The following is a 23013-nucleotide window of genomic DNA, read 5'->3' on the forward strand; positions in this document are numbered from 1 at the left end:
ACATTTGAAAGACAAATATCGTACTTTTTACTCCACTACATTTCTTTCAAGGGCCTTGAGTAGAAAGTACAACGTCAGGGATGAGTTGGGTTGCATTTTGGTTGTAAATGAAAGTCTGGTTGACGCCAGAACTCGACTGATGTTGGTTTCTGACGTCAACCGATTTTCAACCACAATACAACGTCTGTCCAACGTTGGAGATTAACGTCAATCTGACATTGGATTCTGACATCAACATGATTTTAATTTTCAACGTTGGGTTTGGTCTTCTAAATGTGAATTTTGTCATTGTTTTGGAGCACACTAGCTTATAGATAACAAGGCTAACATATTCATACTAAAAGCCAAAAAACTGGGAACAGCGATTTGGGTGTCCGAAACCATTGTGGACGTTATTGAGTGACTTATTCAATCCCACGACAGGAACTGTGTTATAGAAATAAATGTGATATTGATATGAGGGTAGGCAGGCATAGATTCAGAGGCATAAGGTACTGTAAATTGGTTATTACATGCAACAATGCAACAATAATAAAACAATGCATTGACATTTACTTTTATACTTAAGTACTTTTAAAAACAAGTAATTCTGTACTTTTACTCAAGTAAAAATCGGTCTTTACAACTTTTACTTGTAACGGAGTAATATTTGACCAGTAGTATCTGTACTTTTACTCAAGTAAGGAAGTTGTGTACTTTGTCCACCTCTTACTTTACTCTATAAAAAGATTTCACTGCAAAAAGACATGAGAACCACGCCCTGTCGGGGGGGGCATTTTTACAATTATAAGTGCCTTGAACTCCTTGTAAAGTTGGCATGTTGTAGACTGTGTACAACAGATTTTCAGCAAATATGTTGATCTTTTAGGGTCCTTAGAAATTGGCGTATCAAATATAATACAGAAGTCCCCATCAAACCAGCATCCAAATTGCACCATTAAACGTGAAATGGAAGCAGATGAAGCATCTTCTCAACGTAGTAAATGTTTAGCACTACCATTATACTTGTGATTTATTTGCTTAATAGGTATTTGTGAACTCCAAGATAAGCTTAAGTCACATATAGTTAGATAGGCTGGCTAATGTAAAAAGAGAACGTTCTTGAGAGGAAACCACATGGACGTGGGGTGCTGCCAAAACTTAAAACAATTACTGTGTTCATGCACGGCTCTTTCCCTTTTTCTCTCAGTAACAACAAATGTGGCTGTGTTTCATTGACATTCTGGAAATGGTTTGTCTTTTTAAATCATTTATTGTTTGCTATGTTTATTCAGTCTTGGCTTCCCCAAAGCGAGCCTTTCTTTTTATAATGCTAGGTGACTATTCGTATCAAAGACCTTGTCGTTCAAGTGTTCGGACACTTGTTTTGGGATGTCATGTTTCATCTCATAGGCCATTTATATAATATGATATAATGAATAATGTAATGAATAAACCATAGACTGTTTAGTGCTTTGTCTTCTGTGAGAACTTTATTCATGTCTCCATTTCCCCAGGGTCACACGAAGGCTGCCGGTCTCTGCCAGCACTTAATCAAAACTGAAAATGAATGTTGACTGATTAGGTTACTTTCAGATTGGGGCTCAATTAGGGTGTGCTAATTGTCCTTTTTGATGTGAGAATCTCTTTGGGAAAGCAAGCGAATGCTTGGACCAAAATTCTCTTCTCTATTCTAGAACCGGTTGGCAAACTTCTTGATGGCATGGGCTCCCCAAATATGTCAGATGTGTGTATATAAGTGAAAATTATAAACATATATGTGACCCTGGATCACAAAACCAGTCACGAGTCGCACGGGTATATCTGTGGCAATAGCCAACAATGCATTGTATGGGTCAAAATTATAGATTTTTATTTTATGCCAAAAAGTCATTAGGATATTAAGTAAAGATCATGTTCCATGAAGATATTTTGTAAGTTTCCTACTGTAAATATATAAAACATGTATTTTTGTAAGTGAATGCAGCACAATCGTGAACATAAATGCACAACTTTAAAGGCAATTTTCTCAATGTTTCTATTTTTTTGCACCCACAGATTTCAGATTTTCAAATAGCTCAAATATGGTCATATCATAACTAACCATACATCAATGGAAAGGATTTGTTCACCTTTCATATGATGTATACGGTAAATCTCAATTTCAAGAAATTGACCCATGTGACTGGTTTTGTGGTCCAGGGTCACATATTATCTGAGATTTAGTTTCTATTAATTTGACACTTTTTCAACCTAGATGTTGAAACATAAACAAAGAGAAACAAACTATGGAATATACAATCTAATCTAATGTTTGATCAAAACTAAACAAAGACTGGGCTAAATGTTGCATTAGTTTTAGCCATATTAACAAGTGAAATTTTTGCCAAAAAATAAATAAATAAATACTGTGGTGTTTGATTGAACTCGGTGTATATATTTAACTTTTCCTTTTTAACTTCCAAAAGCCATTTTAATTTGACATTCCTTATATACATGAATATATGTAAAGTCAGTTTAGATTGGCCCTCAATATTTGGGTCTTACATTTCTGCTTTTATATTTGCACTATAATATCAGACCATTGCATTTAGTCACAGGTGTTGCAGTTGTTGGTAATTGAGTAAATGTAACTTCAGTGGAACAAATCAAACCATCTCAGCTTGTGAGCAGGACACAGCTTGAAAACAGGACGATATTGCGTTTTAAGGCTCTTTACTGGAACCACGGTCTCATGATGCCGGATATCATAATCCCTTTTTTTTTTTTCAAAAGTTACACATTCCCCCACATCAGACTCATTATAATAACAGCCCAAAGGCAGTAGCCAGTGTCTTTCTCAGCTGATAGTAATTGTGTGAAAGTGAAAGTGTGTTTGATTGACTATTCACATTTAGCCTTTTCTCATAGAAAGCAGGCATTATTGTAGTAGAAATAATTCATCAATGTAGACATTTGCACTGACAAATTGGATTTTTAAATGCTTCTATCAGTTATTGGATAATTGTGCATGCTCATTTCCCGTATTTTTACACATTTGTCATCGTCTAACACTCATGTAATGTTAAAAAATGTGAATAATTTAATAACACTGTTTAACAAAATGTTACATACATTTCAGAAAATGAACATTATAATTTTGTGATGCCTAAAATAATTTGTAGCATTTAAAATGTAATTTTTTTTGTTGACAAAATAGTTTGACAATATCAGCCAGAATTGTAATATTGGTCCCTAAACATGCGGCATAGTCGACACACAGTGGGGTCCAAGACAGTAATGCATTACAAGTGACGCGACAGACACGCCAGGCTCTCCCGTCACACCCACACGGCGACCACTTTCTCCCAAGCTCTAGGCCTTCTCCACACTAATACATTTTTGTTTGAAAGCGTATCTTTTTCTCTCCGGTTTGGCCTTCCGTCCACACTGAGACGGTGTTTTTTGCAACAATGCTAATGTAGTGTGGACTTTGAAAACGATGATGCAAGTCATAACTTTCCCAACACTTTTCCATATGTGATCTCAGGCTTTTAGACCCCACTGTATGTCGCCACATAAGGTCCTGGAGGGAAAAAAATGTAGGCGTCCTAGAAAAACCACAGAGGATAAATAGTTGTCTAAAGACTGAGTTCACGTTTTGTAGTTAGGTCCAATTTTACCCGCAATTGAGCTTGGCGAGTGTTAATTTTGGCCCTGCTTTCAACTGCACACAACAGGAAAAGATGTCAGGTTGAACGCCATCAAGCTCCTTGCACATGCAAGTGGCATTCAGCGAGCCCCAGGGTGCTTTGCACGAGTTTGGAAACATCCCGGTAGCAGGACAATTTGGGCTTGATCTCTGTCGCTGTATGAGTCAAACTGGACCCACACTAAAATGAAGTGTTTGTGTGTTTGCTGTGTGTGTATTTGCCTTCCCGCTGTTTCTTGGACTCCCCCAGGCATGTGACCTCTTGGCCCGTGCTTGATTTATTCATTTGAAATCATTTAATCTGATGGGTTACATTTTGTCAAAACACTGTCTCATTAACTGTGGTCCATGCACTTTGTTTCTCGTTCGACCTATTGTACTGCCATGGGGCACCAGAATAAACACACATGGAGCAAAGCGCTTGTGCTAAGAGAGACTGTGGCCATCAATGCACGCTTTGTTCTAAGGTGTGCTGCTGTGGCCAAAAGACGATTAGCAATGTCTTGATTTACTCATGCAGATGGTCTGGTCCAATGGAAGCTGATGGATTGCATTTGAGAAGGTCACGTTAGTTGGACTTTGGGCCTGTCTGCATGGTCTGGCCAGTTTGTTATCTTTCACGGGATGAAACGGGGAATGATCTGGGAGAGGAATCATTGTGTTTGACATGCCGGACATAAGCCGGTTGATTCCCGTTTAGCGTGGCTTTACTGGCATCGGAAGATCGTCCCAGAGGTGCCGCTTGGTTTTGTGTCTGTGACCTTTTCCTGTTTCTAGGCAGTCTTGTTGCCATTTTGTTGTGGATTATTGTTTATACCTCTGCGAAAAGCTTTAGCTTGAAGCCTCGGTTTGGCTGTGTTCATGTGAAAATGTGGCTTTTCCCAGCAGGCATTGAGCCTGGAGTCGGGTTCGGTGGAATGGATGAATCGGCGTCTCTGCTGGGAGCATTCACCCGCAAAATTCAACCTGAAGAATTTGTGGGCCTGATCTTTCGTTGAAAGATTTCCCATCAAACCGCTAATATGCATATTGAATATTCTGATTCCCCCGAAGATTTGATGCAACTTCAATTGTATTAGTCATTAAGAAGCACGAAATGTCTCTGATATTACCCTTAAGGCAAGACTAAACCATTGTTTTTCTTGCAATAGTCAATTTGGGGTATTTTGGCTTCCATAACTTGTCTTCTTCCAGACTAGTGGAAAGAAAACATCCATAATACCCATTTAAGTGTTCCTTTTATTGCACTTTGTGTATTTGCGCCTGTAGATTTAAATTACAATACGTATCATTAAAGGCCTTTTTCACAAAATGAGTTATTCTCCAATGAGCCAGAAATCTGTACTTCAGCAGCGCCTACATTCACCAAAACGTTAGCTTTTTCCTATCTATATTCTGAAGCTTTTTACAAGAGGGGTTTGTTCATTTATCATTCGCCTGATTTATATAACATATTATTATTAAAAACATGGTGATTTTTTTTTTTCTGGCTGTTGACAGTATTATCTGCAGACCCCTTAAAAAGCACATTGTGGTGGAAAAAGAAGTAAATAAATCAATGTTTTGCTTTTTCTGAGAGACTTTGCCTTCCCTAGCAAAACATGGAATGGAAAGTTTATTTGCGGAAAGCAAAGTTTTTGCTAGCGAAAGCAAAAGCATTGACAAATAGTTTTTCCCCCATCTCATATTTATTTCCTTCATCTGGTCCCTTTTGGGCCTCCATAATTATCTGATTTATGGAGTGATAATGAGATATCCAAAATCCCTTCCAAAAACCTAATCTCTAATACTGTACAGGTCAAACTGGAAAAATTTGAATATTGTGCAAAAGAATTTATTTCATTTATTTCAGTAATTCAACTTAAAATGTGAAACTAATATATTATATAGACTCATTACATGCAAAGTGAAATATTTCAAGCCTTTATTTGTTATAATTTTGATGATTATGGCTTACAGCTTATGAAAACCTTTTTGCAATATTCTAATTTTGAATTTGGGGTTTTCATAAGCTGTAAGCCATAATAACATCAAATAAAGGCTTGAAATATCTCACTGTGCATTTAATAAGTCTATATAATATATTAGCTTCACATTTTAAGTTGAATTACTGAAATAAAATGAACTTTTGCACAATATTTCGAGTTTCACCTGTATGTCAACAAAACAAAATAATAATTTTGAATCCGGGTTTATCCAATGTTCAAATTTCTGTTCTGGAAATGTATGGAAATTACTGTATATTTAATTAGATATCTCCTCATTTGCAACATAACAAAACATTTGATACAATTTGTAATGCAAAACAATTGTCTTAATATACTCTGATTAATCAACTGGGGAAGTATGGTGATATCTTTTAGTAAATTGTGTACCCTATTCACCTGTGGTGTCTGGCCCCCAATTTAATATGGATCCTTTTCATATTTCCCGGGTTTTCAGAAGCTGAAGTCATAGTTGTAAGCTTCTATTGCGGTGAATGGGAATGCAAAAGCAAAAACAAAAAAAGAAATGCAATGGTGTTAACATGACTTTCCAACAGAGGTGAACAATCTAGAGAGATTGATTCCAGCTGTCAGAAGAGAGATGTCAAATCTGCCAGCACTCCCTCTGCCGTTGTATTAGAAACACCCTCGCAGCAGCGCTAATTCAGTTTTTGGTCATTCACTGCAAACACAAAGTATAGTGTTATGAATGTGTATTAATAAAACATTTTTTTTTACTAGATAACTGTGGAAACGCTTCATCGCTGTGAAAAGGGTCCATTTTGCCATCATCATCATCTTCCTCTTTTTTTAGTTAAAAACCTGTATGATAAAAGTATATAAAACTTTTGATTTACTATAAATATACCATAATAAACTCATGTAGGTGCATGTTTCATTCTTTGAAGTTGTGGTCATGTGGACAAGTGAACTTTGAAAACCATTGGTCAACATGTACTTTCATAGTTGTGTATTGTGCTAAATATCTTCTTTTTTGTTTCACTGAAATAGTGAGCAATAAGGTTTTTAATAACATGAGGATGAGAAAATAATGACTGTCCTTTAAGATGGAGAACCCTAGAGAAAATAAACATCAGATGCAGATTTGCATGAAATACTGTTGCACTAGTTATACATTTGATCATATCAAAGTTTTCAATGTTGTCGTTCTGTGTCTGTTAATGGCAGTTGGTGTGTGAGGTTTTTCTTTATTACTCACACAGTTTATCTGGCAGTCTGTTCTGTATGCGTATTAAATCTCTATGTTTGCAGGGTTTCAAGACCAAAGATGGATATTTGGTTGTGGCAGCGGGAAATGACCAGCAGTTTATGAAAGTGTGCAAAGTAAGCAGAGACCTTTTATTATGGACTCCAAATATGCATATTTAATAAATCTAACCAAGCTTTATGTATACATTTCAGTCACAGTCATATTTTATAGCGATATGCATTTGTTTTGACTGATGGGAAAAGGCTTCACATTTCCTAACAGTTCTGTTATCGACTGTGTCTGTTTGCCAAGGTCCTGAGCATGAGCGGTCTGGCCGACAGCCCGAAGTACAAAAGCAACCAGTTAAGAGTTCAGCACCGCAAAGAGTTGCTGCAGATTCTGTCCCAGAGGTAGGTCAACATGAAATCAAAACCAAACCTGTGAGTAATGTGCACCATTCATCACTGCACATTATTCCAGACAGTAAATGTTTGAGGAAATAGCATCTTCGTAATCATTCATCAAAATGTATTAGTTTGCTCCACTTGACCACCTTTTTTGACTGACGTCACCTTCCCACTTGCATGGGCTAATCTACCGTATTTTCCGGACTATAAGTCACACTTTTTTTCATAGTTTGGCTGGTCCTGCGACTTATAGTCAGGTGCGACTTATATATCAAAATTAATTCATACTGACTGAGATGAACCAAGAGAAAACATTACAGTCTACAGCCGCGAGAGGGCGCTCTAGTTAGCGGAGTTGTTCAGAAGCGACACCGAGGAAGAACTCAATGTTTCCAGTGTTGAGGAATGAGATCGGGAGCTCGGTGAACTTGCTTACCGGTAACTTGTTGGACTCGCTGGCTAATGTTAATTTAGCCTATTCAGCCTCCCAGGTATATGTTCTTTATGCTATTGTGGAGCTGAATAACTGTTAATGTGTTACGTTAACATGCAGACACCTATTCAGCCTGTTGTTCTCTGTGCTGTTGTGGAGCTGAATAACTTGCCTTTCCAGATTAAATGTCTGTTCTTGGTCTTGGATTTTGTGAAATAAATTTCTAAATAAATGTGACTTATAGTCCAGTGCGACTTATATATGTTTTTTTTCTCTTCATGGCGCATTTTTTGACTAATGCGACTTATACTCCGGACGGAGCGACTTATAGTCTGGAAAATACGGTACTTTAAAGGGTTTGTTCACCAAAAATGTCATTAGTTACTCACTCTCATGTCGTTCCAAACTCGTAAGACTTTCGTTCATCTTCGGGACACAAATTAAGATCTTTAAGATTAAATCTGAGATTCCGGTCCCTCCATTGACAGCTACGCAACTACCACTTTGACACTTCAAAAAGTTCATAAAGAGATCGAGGAACTAATCCATATGAGCGGTTTAATTCAAATTTTCTGAAGAGACTCGATCGCTTTAGGAACAGATTTAATTTAGGCTTTTATTCACATATAAACATTCATCAGTGAACATAAACAGAAGCTCAACTGTATGTGCTCAATGCACGAGAATGAACCTCATTGGTTCTTGCTGAAGCTCAAACGTTATGCGTAACATGAGAATGAATCTCATTGGTTCTTGCTGAAGCTCAAACGTGATGCGTAACACGAGAATGAACCTCATTGGTTCTCGCACATCAAGTGAACATGCTTGAACTAATGAATATTTATATGTGAATAAAAGCCTAAATTAAATCTGTTCATCATATAAAGTGTTCGAGTCTCTTCAGAAAATTTGGACTAAACCGCTCAATTCATATGGATTAGTTTTACGATCTCTTTATTAACTTTTTGAAATGTCAAAGTGGTAGTTGTGATTTCATCTAAAAGATCTTCATTTGTGTTCTGAAGATTGAACGAAAGAAGGTTTGGAACGACATGAGGGTGAGTAAAGGATGACAGAATATTTCATGAATTAATCCATAATTATCATTATATTTCTACCTGATGTTTTAAGACCATGACACACCAGGGGTTCGCTCAATATCATTTCCTGCTCTGTTTTTGTTTTGTTTTATTTGTTGTTTGGCACAGGGACTGTTTTGAGGATGTAAAAGCAGTCTCATCAGCTATATTTATAATCTTCCGAAGCCATAGGATAGCTTTATCTGAGAAATAGATTAATATGTAAGTCCTTATATGCTAAAAATCTGTTGCATCTTTACAATCTCAATCAAAAGTAAAATGAGTAATACATACCATTTAATTGTCTTTAAATGATGCTGGCAACATTATATGCTGGAGGAATAGCTGTGGATCTGCAAAGTAACAAACCAAAAATGTTCCTTTCTCTCTGCTACTTTTCTGCTATGGCCCGTCTGATGCATTTTGCTGTCAAAGTGTGAGAACTGCAAAAGCTTTCCTAACTTAATGTTTTTTGACATTAAAACATTTTGTTCGCACACCCTCAAGCCATCCATAATACTTTTGGCAACAACGGGATTGTTGTGAACCGAAATACCTTAAGAAAGTCTGTACAAAATTCGAACGGCACATTCTGACTGGGTGAATCAGCGTCAGTCACTGAAGACATGCTTTGTGAGAGTGTGTTTATAAAACGAGAAACCTTATATGTTTGTATATTGCAAGAAAAAGAAGCCTGGATTCACTTTAATTATAGTGGGCATATTAAGTAAAATCTTTCAGAAGAGTGTTGGTGGTTTTACACAGTGCTGTTGTCCTGAAGGGACAGAGAGAGGAAGTGGCCACATATGACTTGCATTTGAGCTCGTGTTATCGTGTCCTCCTGTCCCTGTTCAAACCTTCATTCATGCCTCTGTCCTCCCTCAGGTTCACGGAGGACACGACTGGAGAGTGGTTGAGACGGTTCGAAGGCACCGGTGTCCCCTGTGGCCCTATCAACAACATTCAGCAGGTGTTCTCCAGCCCTCAGGTTAGTTTGAGGTCACATGGGTGTTGGGGAGGCTCGTCTGAAACTGAACTAAAGCAGTGGTTTTGCTTCAGGACACGGATTTTACATTGGATCTAAAGTGGCGACTCAACTCGCTACAGACAAGTGTTTATTGTACAAAAGGAAACAAAAATGTATTAATATTCTGGTTGTCAAGGCTAAGCTGTCCATGTTGACATTGTAGTTTGGCTGCTTCTGCAACATAACTATATGGTTCATTGCATTTTTTTATTGTTATTTTATGTTATTTGTATACATTTTGCAACACTACATTGAATCTACATAATAATAATAATAATAATATGAAAAATAACAATCTATACATTTTAAATAATTTCAATGTTATATATTATGTTATGTATATATATATATATATATATTCGTTTTTTAAAGAAATGCCAGAATATATTTTTGGTTATACTTTACAATAAGGTTGCCTTAGTTATAATCTTACATTAGTAATGCATTAACTAACAATAATAAATAAATAAAATATTTCCTATAATAAAAATAAGTTTTTGTTAAACTTTGTTAGTGCTAGTCCATAGAAATTCATTGCAAGTTCATGTAAACTCAAATCCCTTAAATAATATTAACAGATACAACTTTTGATTTGAATAATGTATTAGTATATGTTGAAACATTAAGATTAATAAATGCTTTAGATATATTTTAAATTTTTAGTTCATATAAACTAATATAGGTAGGCTAACTAAAGTTAACAGATGGAACCTTATTTTAAATTGCTATCTATCTATCTGTCTATCTGTCTATCTATCTATCTATCTGTCTGTCTGTCTATCTATCTATCTATCTATCTATCTATCTATCTATCTATCTATCTATCTATCTATCTATCTATCTATCTATCTATCTATCTATCTATCTATCTATCTATCTATCTATCTATCTATCTATCTATCTATCATCTATCTATCTATCTATCTATCTATCTATCTATCTATCTATCTATCTATCTATCTATCTATCTATCTATCTATCTATCTATCTATCTATCTATCTATCTATCTATCTATCTATCTATCTATCTATCTATCTATCTATCTATCTATCTATCTATCTATCTATCTATCTATCTATCTATCTATCTATCTATCTATCGATCGATCTATCTAGGCAGGTTTTTAGTGGAAAAGTTTCTAGCTGAACTATTGTTGTCATGCTACTGAAAATTGTACAGTAGTTAAGTTGGTAGCATTGCCTATTAGCTACTTAGTAAATCCCCTAGGTAATAATTAGTGTAATAGATTGTCTTGTAATATCTACAACATCGTGCAGTTGTGAAAAACAAGCGTCCACTGTTATTGCCGGGATAACACTGATCAGCTAAACTTGCTTAGTTACAAAACAAAAGTCCAGACCATTTCTTTGATCCACATCAGTAGCTAATAAAGTGAAAAGTGAAACACTATCATATGTACAGGCCCCTAGAGCAAGGAATTTAACACTGCTGGAATTTGAACCCGTTTTTGTACACCAAAGATGCAGAAGTTTCCTTCCACACATACACACACGGTTTAATTCCTACCACATGTTGGTACAGCGAGTGCTTGCACTTAAAGATCCCATCAGCGTGTGGAGGCTCTCGCTCTACCGCATCACATGATCAGAGTTAACAGCTATTGTTTTTGTCCTTGGTGATTTGAAACACTCATTGAACTTCCAGTGAGGCTATCAATATTACATTTTTGTGGTTTGCTATATTTAGCCTTCCACTATACTTTTACTTTTTACATATTAGTCATTCATAGTTGTCTAATGGAAGGCATTTCGACGTTTCGGCAGTCATTTCCCAGGGAACAACATGAGAACAAGAATATATGTGTTAGATTACAAAAATCTTTACAAGAACATACACATTTCTCTCAACAAACTGACAGAGACTGTGACCACGTCACATTGTTATCTGTGATGCATAGAAATTTTAAAATTTTGGCATGTTGTCCGGTTATATTATCTATTGGCACATTTAAACTTTTAGAAACTTTCTTAAAGCCCCCCTTGTTCATGCCTACTTGTATAACTTTACATTCTTGTCTCATTTATTATACGCGGAATTATGATTATGCAAATTAAAAAACCCTGTCCCTTCTTAAAGTTGTTTTTGTGCTTACTGTGTTGAAATGCACACAGAGCATGACAAGAATGATAGGAAAAGCCCCGCACGTTTACGGGATTGGTTACATGTTTGTGACGGTGGGAAAAATACTTTGGTACACAGGACTTCAGTTTTAAGTGGAAAATACTCAGCAGTGGTGTTGTCTGATGAATTTGGACATGGGTTGTCTTAAGTATGTTAAAAACAACATTAAAAACACAATTTTTGGAATCAATAGTTACATTTTCAACTAACAAATTTTCATCATCATTGTCTGAAACATCATGTGTCATTTCCACCACAATTTCAAATAATTTATTGTGTTTGATAGCAACTTATAGGGGACATTTTTAAAGTTGGAATTTAACAGAAAGTTGCGGTAGTCCTTTCTTCTCTATTGTGATGTATGTCCAAGTCGAACGGCTTCTGGAACAAGAACAAATGTAGGGGGACTTGATTTTGTCAATGGGGGTTAATTGGATGGTATTGATTGGTTTGCTATTGGTCAATCTCATGTGAGTGACAGGTTGCCCCGCCCTCACGCCAGTAACACGTCTTTTTTAAAATTTTATAAATACTGCAATATTCCATAAAAAACGGTAATTGTCAACTTTGATTTCATGGTGACTTTGATATTTTTTTTTTATATAAAAAGGCCAACTCCTTTGTCTCAATAATTCTAATTTCATTGCCTTTTATGAATACTTCATACTCCATGGATCTCCCTAACTTCTAAATACTTTGAAGTCATAATTTGTGTATCATGACTGATAAACTAATACATATTTAGTGAAAATGGGTAAAAAAATAATTGTCAAAAATATTTAAATTACTTAATTATCATTTCTAATATGCATTCTAATATTTTCATAACAAATTTAAAGAGGTAAAAGAAAAATATCAAAGAAAGTATGAATTTTTTGTTCTTCATTCAAAATTATTATAATAATAATAAAAATGAATATATAAATCAACCTCAAAAGTGCCTGTAGTTGTAGAATCGCTTATGTATTTGAACATATTATTTCCATCCTCATTGTTTAAAATCAGTAAACTAATATTGTAGCCTGATACTATGATAATGTCTTAAGCAGTTTTTTTTTTTTGTTCTTCATGTCTGCCTTTATTTTTGTCAACATTAGTATTGTACGAAAAACATGTCAGTACCTGGATGGGAGACTCCTGGGAAAAACAGGTTGCTGCTGGAAGAGGTGTTAGTGAGGCCAGCAGGGGGTCTGTGTGAGTCCTAACGCCAGAGTATAGTGACGGGGACACTATACTGTCAAAAGAGCTTCGTCCTTCGGATGAGACGTAAAACATCCAAGTGGATGCTGCACACTGGTGGTGGTTGAGGAGAGATCCCCATATATGATTGTAAAGCGCTTTGGGTGTACAGTAGTACATATGAAAGCACTATATAAATGGCTCATTCATTCATTCATTCATAACAGTGGTATGAAATACTATACTTCCGAAAAATAGTGCTTAGAGGAAGTAATACAGAGAGAACAGCAATGGTCCCAAAACCGACCCCTGGGGAACACCACAAACTAAAGGGACCAATGTGGAAGAGCAGTCTCCCAGATTCACAGCAACTGTCCTGTCTTTTAAATATGAGGCAAACCACTGAAGGGCTGTTACCTGGACACCAACCCAACACTCCAGATGGTTGAGCAGAATCTCAGGGTCATTCAATAAATCTGCCATTATTACAGGTGCAATTATTACATTCATCCATAACTTTGGCCTGTTGAAACACTATAATTCAGTGTTCTTCCTTCATGCATAACTTGAACTCTTCCTGTTTTTCTAGAGAATTACCAAGTTAGCACAAGCATTATTCAGGACATATAGATCAACCTGGCCCCATTTACAGTTGTTGCCCTATTTAAGTTGTCAATCATTGTCACTGTACTTCTTTACTATTTAACAGATGATCTTACAGTATACCAGGGTCATTTTCCCTGGAGTAGCATGAGGTTAAGTGCCTTGTTTAAGAGCAGAATAGGAATCATTTTCAACTCTCGTGGGATTTGAACTTGCAACCTTGAAGTTACAAGCCGTCCATTTAATTAATCATATCATAATCATAATATCAATACTATAACAATAATGCAATGCAATTTGATAACATATTTGTTATTTTTAAGAAGTATTGACATGTATGTCTAAACCTAAAATAGTCTCAGCATTCATTGTTTTTATAAACTGTAAACCTGGTTCATTCGTCTCCAACGACTTGTTGCAAGCAATTTGTCCATTTGAAGATGTATTGAACATCCTGCGTCCTTATCGTCTGAAGTTTCACGAGAAACAGCCAGCGAAATTGCGTTCTGGTGAACTTTTGACAGCCGGAGCTGACGATTCCATCTGGAGATCATATCTGTCAGTGGACAACACAAATCTGTTAGCCATTGCTCCTTTTGACCGAACGGCGAAACCAAAAACATCCAGCGTTCACTGGAGAAATCAGCAGTAGCTGCAAGGGCACAGAGGAAATTATCCGACAGACGTGAAGAGCGAGCTAAGGAGATGATTCAGGAGAAGGGACAGCTGCACATGTACAGGACAGAAAACCAGATGGGGAGGATATGGACGGGGAGGTTAGTATTAGAGCAAGATAGAGTGGGTGATATTAAGACTTAGTGGACGAGGAGGAGAGCTATGACTAGACGAATGGGAAAAGCAGATGGAATATGGGTAGGGCAGTCAATGAAACTCATGTAGGTCATGTGACCTGATGAACTGATGTAGGGGTTGAACACTTCTGACCAGAGATGGAAACTAAACCTGGTCAATAAATCTGCCATTCTTCGGGTGACCTTCATCCATAACTTTGGCCTGTTGAAACACTATAATTCAGTGTTCTTCCTTCTTCATGCATAACTTAAACTCTTCCTGTTTTTCTTGTCATTTTCCTCTTGTGAAGCTAGAGAATTTACCAAGTTAGCACAAGCATTATTCAGGATTTCTCAACTATCAGTCATGTCGGCCTCCCCGAAGCCTGGTGGGGATGTTTGTATTTTAATGTAATTTCAACAACTGTGAACATTTAAGTGCTCACAGGCGCTTTTACGCAGTTCTCACTTGATTATGATACACAAATAAACAATGTTCTACATCAATGGAAACTGATCAACCACACAGATCTTTTTCTTCCAAATGGGATTTGAAGTCGGTTTTTGAGTATTGAAGAAATTATCCTGGCATGCACAGATGAGAACTTCTGGTTGAGCCTCTCATTATTTTCATCTTCCATTGGTCCTTTGAAGCATGTTTGGGTTTTGGTAAAATTACTACAGCTTAATTTATAACCCATTGAATGTAGGAGGAAAATTAATAGCGAAAGTGTTGTTTGGCCTTTCAGACTGTCTGTGGAGTTTCCATCATCATTTTGGTTTTTGACGGACCTTTTCTTTTGGTTCTCTGTCATCCAACAAGTGAAGAATTGAACCATTTGAACTTTTTTTATGATATTTATTGGCCCCATTTCTAGTTTCCAGTGACGTTAGCTTGACGTTCATTGACTTGTTCCTCTATGCACCCCAGGCACGCAGTATCAGGTTGCTTATACTTCATTTTCAAAAATCACATCCGTGAAAGTTGGGTTATGTTTTGGTCTGGAGCTATTGGCCATCAGTCTTGGTCCCCGGTTGCTCCCTGAATGTTGCAAAAATGCACAGGTTATCGGCCGTTTCACCACTGAGCCACACACCTGGATTAAGTCCGGTGAAATATTAATATTAATATTGGATGTTACCAGAGCATCATTCCTGTCGTATCAGGTGCCAGGCACAGATGTTGGACTTGGACAAAATGGCTCCCAGATGTGAGCATGGTTGAATGCTGAGTATTCACACGGATGAAAAAAACAAAAAAAAAAGGAAGGAGAAGAATTTCTGGAGAAGAGTCAACTCCTTTTTTGAGCTTCCAAGTCGAACTGAATAACTGAATGTTATTGTTTTGTTTGAGTGCGTGCATGTGTGAATGAAACCCTGTTTATCTGAATCTTGTTTGAACTGCATAATCAGTCTAAGCCTGAGTTTGTTCCAACAATCCATGCAGGGCTCAGAGTGAAATCCACACCGCCCTGATCTCCAGGTTGTTGTGACTTATGAGGTCAAGCTATCATCCTTTTTGATTTTTGATTTTTTTTTTGGGAAAATGCTCTTTTCTTGGTCTTCCTTTTTGTTCAAAACTAGAGCTACATGACTGCTAAACCACGTTGAATAGCTTCAATCTGTATCATTTAACTTCATAAATTTTTTGCCTTATCCATGCCAATGCCTTATGCTTAGACTTCTAGGGGCCCTAAGCAAAACTTTGTCCAGGGGTCCCTGTCAGTGCGTTCATAACAAAATGACCCCCAACCCCTTAATCTGTTCTTTCAGAGCAATTTCACTGTCATTTCATTTCACTGTATGATTTTAGTTGTTGGTTACAGTCAAAAAGGTCAGATGTACGAGATGGAGTGGGCCAAAAAACACTATTTTAAGGAGGGATACAGACATTTGATGTTTAAAACTAGCTTCTCTTCCTGTTGGTTTCATTTTATGTTCGATATATATTAGTTCTAAAAAATAAAAAATGCCTCTATTACTTAAATGGCCATGGGACATCAAAGTGTATTGTTGTATTTGTGAAAAGGGCCAAGAAACCACAAACACTCAATGAATTTTCTGAATGGATATAAATGTAATGCCTTAAGGACGACATTAGTTGCTGACAAAAAATGAAGTGTGACTCAAAGGATTGAATGATGACCTTTAGTTTTCCTGCAATATGTCTCTCTGTGATTTCCGAGTGAATGGGACGATGGAGTAAACCAGCTGCACACAATAACTGATAATTACCGACCTTGGTGTTGTCTCGCAGCAGAGTTTTCCACCAAATGTTTACAAGTAAAGGGATGTTTCCGGGCCCCGTGGACCTTCAAATGCACCCAAATGAGTGAAGAGCCAAGCAGTGGAGCTTAAACAGATGTTGCAAGGAGCAATGCAGCAGGTCACAGAGGTCCTACAGTCTCCTGTTGAGGTCCAAGACTGTTGCTACAGTAATTGGTCCAGTCACGTGAGAAGGTCCAGTAAGGTTGAATTGTCTCCGTCACTGTAGTGTGTGAGTAATGGAGGTTTTCTCTGAAAGCATATACTTCAGTTGTACTTTCCTGGCTGAATACTCGAGGATCTTTGCCATTGTTATGGCCTTGGGCCCTTGTGAAAATGACAGACCCGTGTACTGTAACTAGATAGGTTCGGCACACACACGCTTGGATCCTAGTGCACATGATGAACTTTATTCCTTAGTAACTGTTTTGCTCCGCATGGATCTTGTATTTACAATGAATGAGCACAGAAACAGTTGAAGAGAAGTTCACTGCTGTTTTTTGGTGGGAGTAAAACTATTGGAAAATTTGAGTAACCTCAAAAGACCTTTGTATTTGTGTTACTGACTCTTCCAGATCACAAATCCATACTCAAGTGAATAAGATAGATTGACAAGCTGATCGACTCCAGCATTTATTGAATGAGGAGCGTGGGGCAAGCTGTGCCACCTTTTGAACCTTTTCAGTCAGGATTTCGCCCATCTAATAGCACTTAAACTGCTCTTCTTCGGGTGGGTAAGGACATTCTTCTGTCCGTGGATTCAGGGTTAATAAACATCTTGATGCTTCTCGATCTAAGCGCTGCATTTGACACAGTCTGCCATGAAATACTTATCTCTCGCCTTTCTGATATCGGCATCACTGGTTCAGCTCTTTCCTGGCTCATTTCATCAGCGACAGAAAGTATAGATCTGCCACTGCTCTGCTTTCACAGGGTGTTCCTCAAGGTTCAGTTCTTGGTCCAATACTGTTCATCATCTATATATATATATATATATATATATCCACTTGGTGACATCATACGCAGGTATGGACTTCAATTTCATTGCTATGCTGATGCCACATTTATCTTGCCACCAGTTCTGATAGGCCATCCCTGCCTGACTCACTCACTGCATGTATCAGGGATATCAAGCATTGGATGTCGCTGAATTTCCTTAAATTAAATAATAACAAAAGTAAAATATTGATGATTGGCTCTGCTGCCTCAGTCAAAAGGATGGACCTGTCCTTTGATATATTGATGGGGTTCATGTTAAGCCTTCTTCATCTGTCCGTAGCTTGGTGTCTTATTTGACTCAACTCTCTATCTTTTGCCTCTCATATTTCTTCTGTTTTTTCTTTTTCCATTTTCGTAATATTGCACGTCGTCGAACTTCTCTCACTTTAGCTGATGCTGAAATCTTAATTCATTAATCACATCATGCCTGGATTATTGCAATTATTGGATTATTGCTATCTATCTGATCTACTCTACTCGACTGCCCTGCCCAGTCCCTCAGATGTTCTTTTGTCCATTCCTCGTTTTCGGTTGTCCACTGTTGGAAGATCATTTAGTGAATATGCTCCTAAATTATGGAATTCACTACTCCTTACACTTCGTAATATATCATCCTTGTCTATCTATTTAATATGTATTTTGGATCATGTGGCTATATGTGGCCTTATGTGTTTACAATGTGTATGTGCGTGTACAAATATATTGTAATGTACTATATAAATCGACCTTGAGCTACAGAAAGTAAAACTTATTGAATAAAACCCCTGAATTTACATATATAGACATAAAATATTAAATTATTAAATTATATTGCAGGGTGTCTCAACAATTTTTAACATTTTGTCTTTTTTTATGTTTAATATTTTTATGTATATTTAATGATTTTATATATTTTATATTTGATAGTTTTGATTAATATTTTGTATTGCCTTTTACTTAAAACAATTCAGCTTTAATTTTAGCTTTAAATTTAGTAATTTTAATGCATCTGTCTTTTTTTTGTGTCAGGTTTAGTCATTTATTTTAGTTATTTGCCACGGCACAGACAACAAATATATAATTTGACATATTAAAATTAAATATATAAAATATATTTAACAATTATATTGAATGTATTTACTAACTTGTAGGCTGCTATACAAATGCTCTTCTCAATATCAATTTTCTCATCTGAACAATTTAATTCTTTCTAAATAGTCTAATGACAAAAATTGCTTACAGTGCTAGTTTAAAGGGGTGACACACCTTACCCCACTCTCTCCCACTTTGATTTGTACATTTAAATGATTTGGTTTTCTCATCAGCTTGGATAATATCAGATTTTTCTCATCCCAAGAGGAGCAGTAACTGAACAACAAAAGAGGATTGTCAGTTTACTTCGTTTTGCAGTCAATAAATGTCAGGAACATAACCTAGATGACACTTCTATGGGATATGTTGGTTTATGGTTGCTAGTATTTCTCTTGGACAGTTCTCTAGCAAGAATAAACGGGTACAACAAAAATGATTGGAGCCTTTGTGTGAATGTCAGGAAAAGGACTGGTGTAAATTACAGTGTGAATTCCCAAGCCTCTGATTTTCCCATGGTCTTCCTCCAATGTCCACCCATCTTTGATATTTTTGTATAGAGTAACCATCTGTGGGAAAACAAAAACAAAAAAACAGTTGATTTACAAATTCCGCTGATAAGTACAAGTAACTTTAATTGAAGTGATTGCAAATCTGCTGAAGTCAGTCAAACAAGATGTACTCATTTATTTTCTCAACCAATATTTCGTGGAACATTCGCATATCCGTCTGCTTCCACAACCACAACTTTTCTCTTTATCCTTGGTAGTCTTTAATATCGTGTCACGTGCTTTTTTGTTAATCCTTCATTTGCACATCTTGGAGGAAGTTCTAGCATCTACAACAGAACGCCGTGAGCTTGCTGAATGTTATGTCCGTTTGCTCTGTTTGTCCCGACTGCAAACTCCACCCCATCCTTCTCTTTTCATCTCTCTGAGTCACTGTACCATACACTGTTTGACCAGCCAGTGGACTGTTTGCTTTGTTTCGTTGGGATTAAGCTCCCCGGGAGCAGAGTGAATGAAAGGGAAGAGCGTGATTGTGGTGCATTTTTCACATGAACAGTGCAATGGGATCCACCCGGTGGTCATAGTCAATTAAACTAAACAGCTGTTGACTGGAGTGGGCTTCACTAAGAGTGAATTGTACAAGTGGACATCTGGTCTGCATTAAAGTACTAGCAAAAAAAAGTTAAACTAAGCAGCATTCGTAGCTGTGGAGAGCAAATACGTTTCCGAATGAATGCGTCTCACAATGAGGATCAGAGAGAAATGAAATGAAATGAAAATCAATGTGATTCATATGGTTGAATCACTTCACTGGGGGTGGCCAGATCGCATGACTTACGGCTAGACTGACCTTTTTCCCAGTGTACCACACATACAAATATTTTATTGTGGAAAGGAAATTATGTCATTTCAAACCTCTTACTATTATTTTGTCTGTGGAACAAAAAGGTGCGGATTTCAAAGAATCCTCACACAGCTTTTTTCCACACAGCAGTGCTGCATTCTACATCTTTATAACATTATGTGATCGCTTTGTGTAACGAACAACTGAAATGCAAGTTATTTTCTCTTAGATTGATCATGGAGGTCTTTATGCAGCTCTCAAAACAATGCTCAATATTTTAGTGCAAGTTACACATCAATAACATCAAGCATCATTGGTTATTGCCTTGTGACCAAACATCATGGTGTTAAACCTGCGGTGTAGCAACAAAACTATCAAATTGTTTCAAAAGACATATTGATTTTTTTTTCTTGTTTTTCAATGAAAAAATAACAGCATGCAGGTTTGGAACAGCACAACTGAACTATTTATTTTACTTGTTACACAAACCATTATACCAGTTCCTTTCACATTACATTTTAAAGTAACACCAGGTAACTTTTGCTCTCGGGGTCCCCCTAGAGTTGGGAAACAGTATTGTCCTCTACTACTGTCGTAAACTGTCATCCTACATGCACGTGCATTTGTTGACAACCATGATAGCCCCTCATACTGTCTATGGATAGCCCTGAACACTGTAGGAGGAGTTCACATGCAAGTGTTCTGCTTGCGTCGCGTGTGAAATGTCTTCATCCAGGTACAGTGGCATATATTTCAGCATGTCATGATATGAATATAATTTCATGGGTTTTATTTTTTTTCAAACGACAAATGATCGCGATGCTCACGTTTACAACCCAGCATCATTATAGTAGCCTAGTCTATTGGTTACCGTTTTACTGAATCTATATGATACTTCAATGCAATGTTTGAGTGGTAGATATAATAACCATATATCGTCAATATTATAATATCAAGCTACCATAGATGAATCTGCAAATTTTACAAATCGATTTGCATTATAGCTTGAGGCAAGACAAATAAACAAATATCACAGACATGTTAGGTATCCTAAAATATGATTTTGTACATCTTATATATTTACTTGCAAGAATGTAGCCTCTACCAAACTTGTACACGCCCTTTAGACATAGGCTTTCATTTGATTTTGAAAGTCCGCATCGGTCGGGCATACGGTTGCCACCTTTGATTTGTGTTTAAAAAGCTAGCTAGCAACTAAACTCACACTGTATCATCTTGGATGTGTGTTGATGCGCGCGCGACCGACCGACCGACAGCACAGGCAGTTGCTAGGCGATAAGTTGAGCTTCCAATCAAATAAAAGTAAACGCCTGGCATTGGCCAATCCACTGTTTTACCAGTTTTTACCATGGTTTTTACCCGTTTACGGACACAGGATTGGATGTACTGTACACAACTATGAAGAAAACACAGTAACAGTAGACGGAAATGGTTTAATTTGAAACCAGGAAATTCTACTTTAGAAGTACATTTTCACAAAAAAACGGGACAATTCGTGTCCCGGGAAAGAATATTAATTTTCTGGGACTGTCGCTCAAAAAAGAGAACAATCCCTGGAGAACCGGGACGGGTGGCATCGGGCACCCCTCCTCCTCCTTCAGCTCACGCCAGCGAGAAACAATGTTGATCCTCGTTCTGCCTTTAATGCGATCACTTTCTCGTTTCCTCTTTTTGCTTTCCTCCGACAAAACCTTTGCTTTCTTGCTTTTCTGTGCTGCTTCGTCCATGAATATAACATTTGGCAAAAAAAACGCTAGTTTGGCTCGCACGTCCGATTTTAAGGAAGTGGGGGTGGGGGTGGAAGTGACGTATATGCCGTAAAGCAGTCGAATTTTGTAGTTCTCTTTGTTCGCCGGTTACTACCCGAAACCCGAAGTTTAAAAGTACGATTAAAAACGCTACAGACCCCGTCAGGCTATGGCAGACGTGTCATTCAACATATTGTAAGTCGATGTACCATCACAAGAGACTTGGAAATATATTATTAAGGTTGAAAAGTTACCTAGAGCTGCTTTAAGGTTGGGCTTCATCCAAAATGGTGGGCAAAATTAGATGCTGATTTATTGTTATTTATATTTCTATACATTATTGGTTAGGCTGATTTTAGAGCTTTTTTTAAACTGATCACTTATTTGATAATTGCATGCTCGCTTCCTTTATTTTTACATGTGGTTTACATGTGCCTTCATCAAATTTAAACATTAAATATAACTAATATTTTTAGTTAGTTATTTTTAGTTAACAGCTGCCATTTATTGGTTTTCGCTGACCAAATGACAAAAATGATCAGCTTATCAAATTGGATGGAATTTTAATATTGATGCATCCCTAATTATTTTCCACTCAATACTTAAAAGGACTATAGTAGTTTAGTAGTAACTTTCAAAATAATATAAAACTGACTGTTTTACTCAAAAATATGTGCATGCTTTGTTAATTTGAGTATTTGTTCATTTTATTTGCGTTTGATACCTTTTATTGCAATCAGTTTCTCCCATGTAAAGTTTCTCAAAGTCTCCCATGTAGAGCGCTATGTGTGTGGCCGTGTGGAGTTGCTGTCTGTGTACAGCCTTCCAAACCGTTCACGTATGAGCCACAGTTTCAGATAGGATGTTTCCAGGAGGCATGGATGTGAGGCCAGGAGGCAGTTTACTGGGTTGTGGAATAGGCCCAATATTGTAGAATTACATTATAGATGTTGAAGTACACTAGCCTAATGGTGCCCAACTGGCTAAGAGTCCCCAATCCAAGATGTCAAGTTCTGGAGGGGGAACGTCCCT

At 37.0% G+C, this 23013-nt stretch overlaps 1 protein-coding gene across 3 annotated transcripts in view; it reads left to right on the forward strand.

Annotated features, from left to right (window-relative positions):
* Nucleotides 1–23013, forward strand: part of sugct (succinyl-CoA:glutarate-CoA transferase) — a 155070-nt gene that overhangs the window by 58247 nt on the left and 73810 nt on the right. For all 3 annotated transcript variants that reach the window (XR_013796388.1, XM_079602433.1, XM_079602432.1), the window contains exons 10-12: nt 6928–6999; nt 7178–7275; nt 9670–9772. Coding sequence is in view for 2 of the 3 variants with exons in the window: in XM_079602433.1 (XP_079458559.1) it covers nt 6928–6999; nt 7178–7275; nt 9670–9772 (273 nt within the window). In the remaining variant the exon portion in view is untranslated. The remainder of the gene's footprint in view (nt 1–6927; nt 7000–7177; nt 7276–9669; nt 9773–23013) is intronic.

This window comes from Phoxinus phoxinus (genome assembly GCF_949152265.1).
Source record: "Phoxinus phoxinus genome assembly, chromosome: 24".
In the NCBI taxonomy this organism is placed as follows: domain Eukaryota; kingdom Metazoa; phylum Chordata; class Actinopteri; order Cypriniformes; family Leuciscidae; genus Phoxinus; species Phoxinus phoxinus.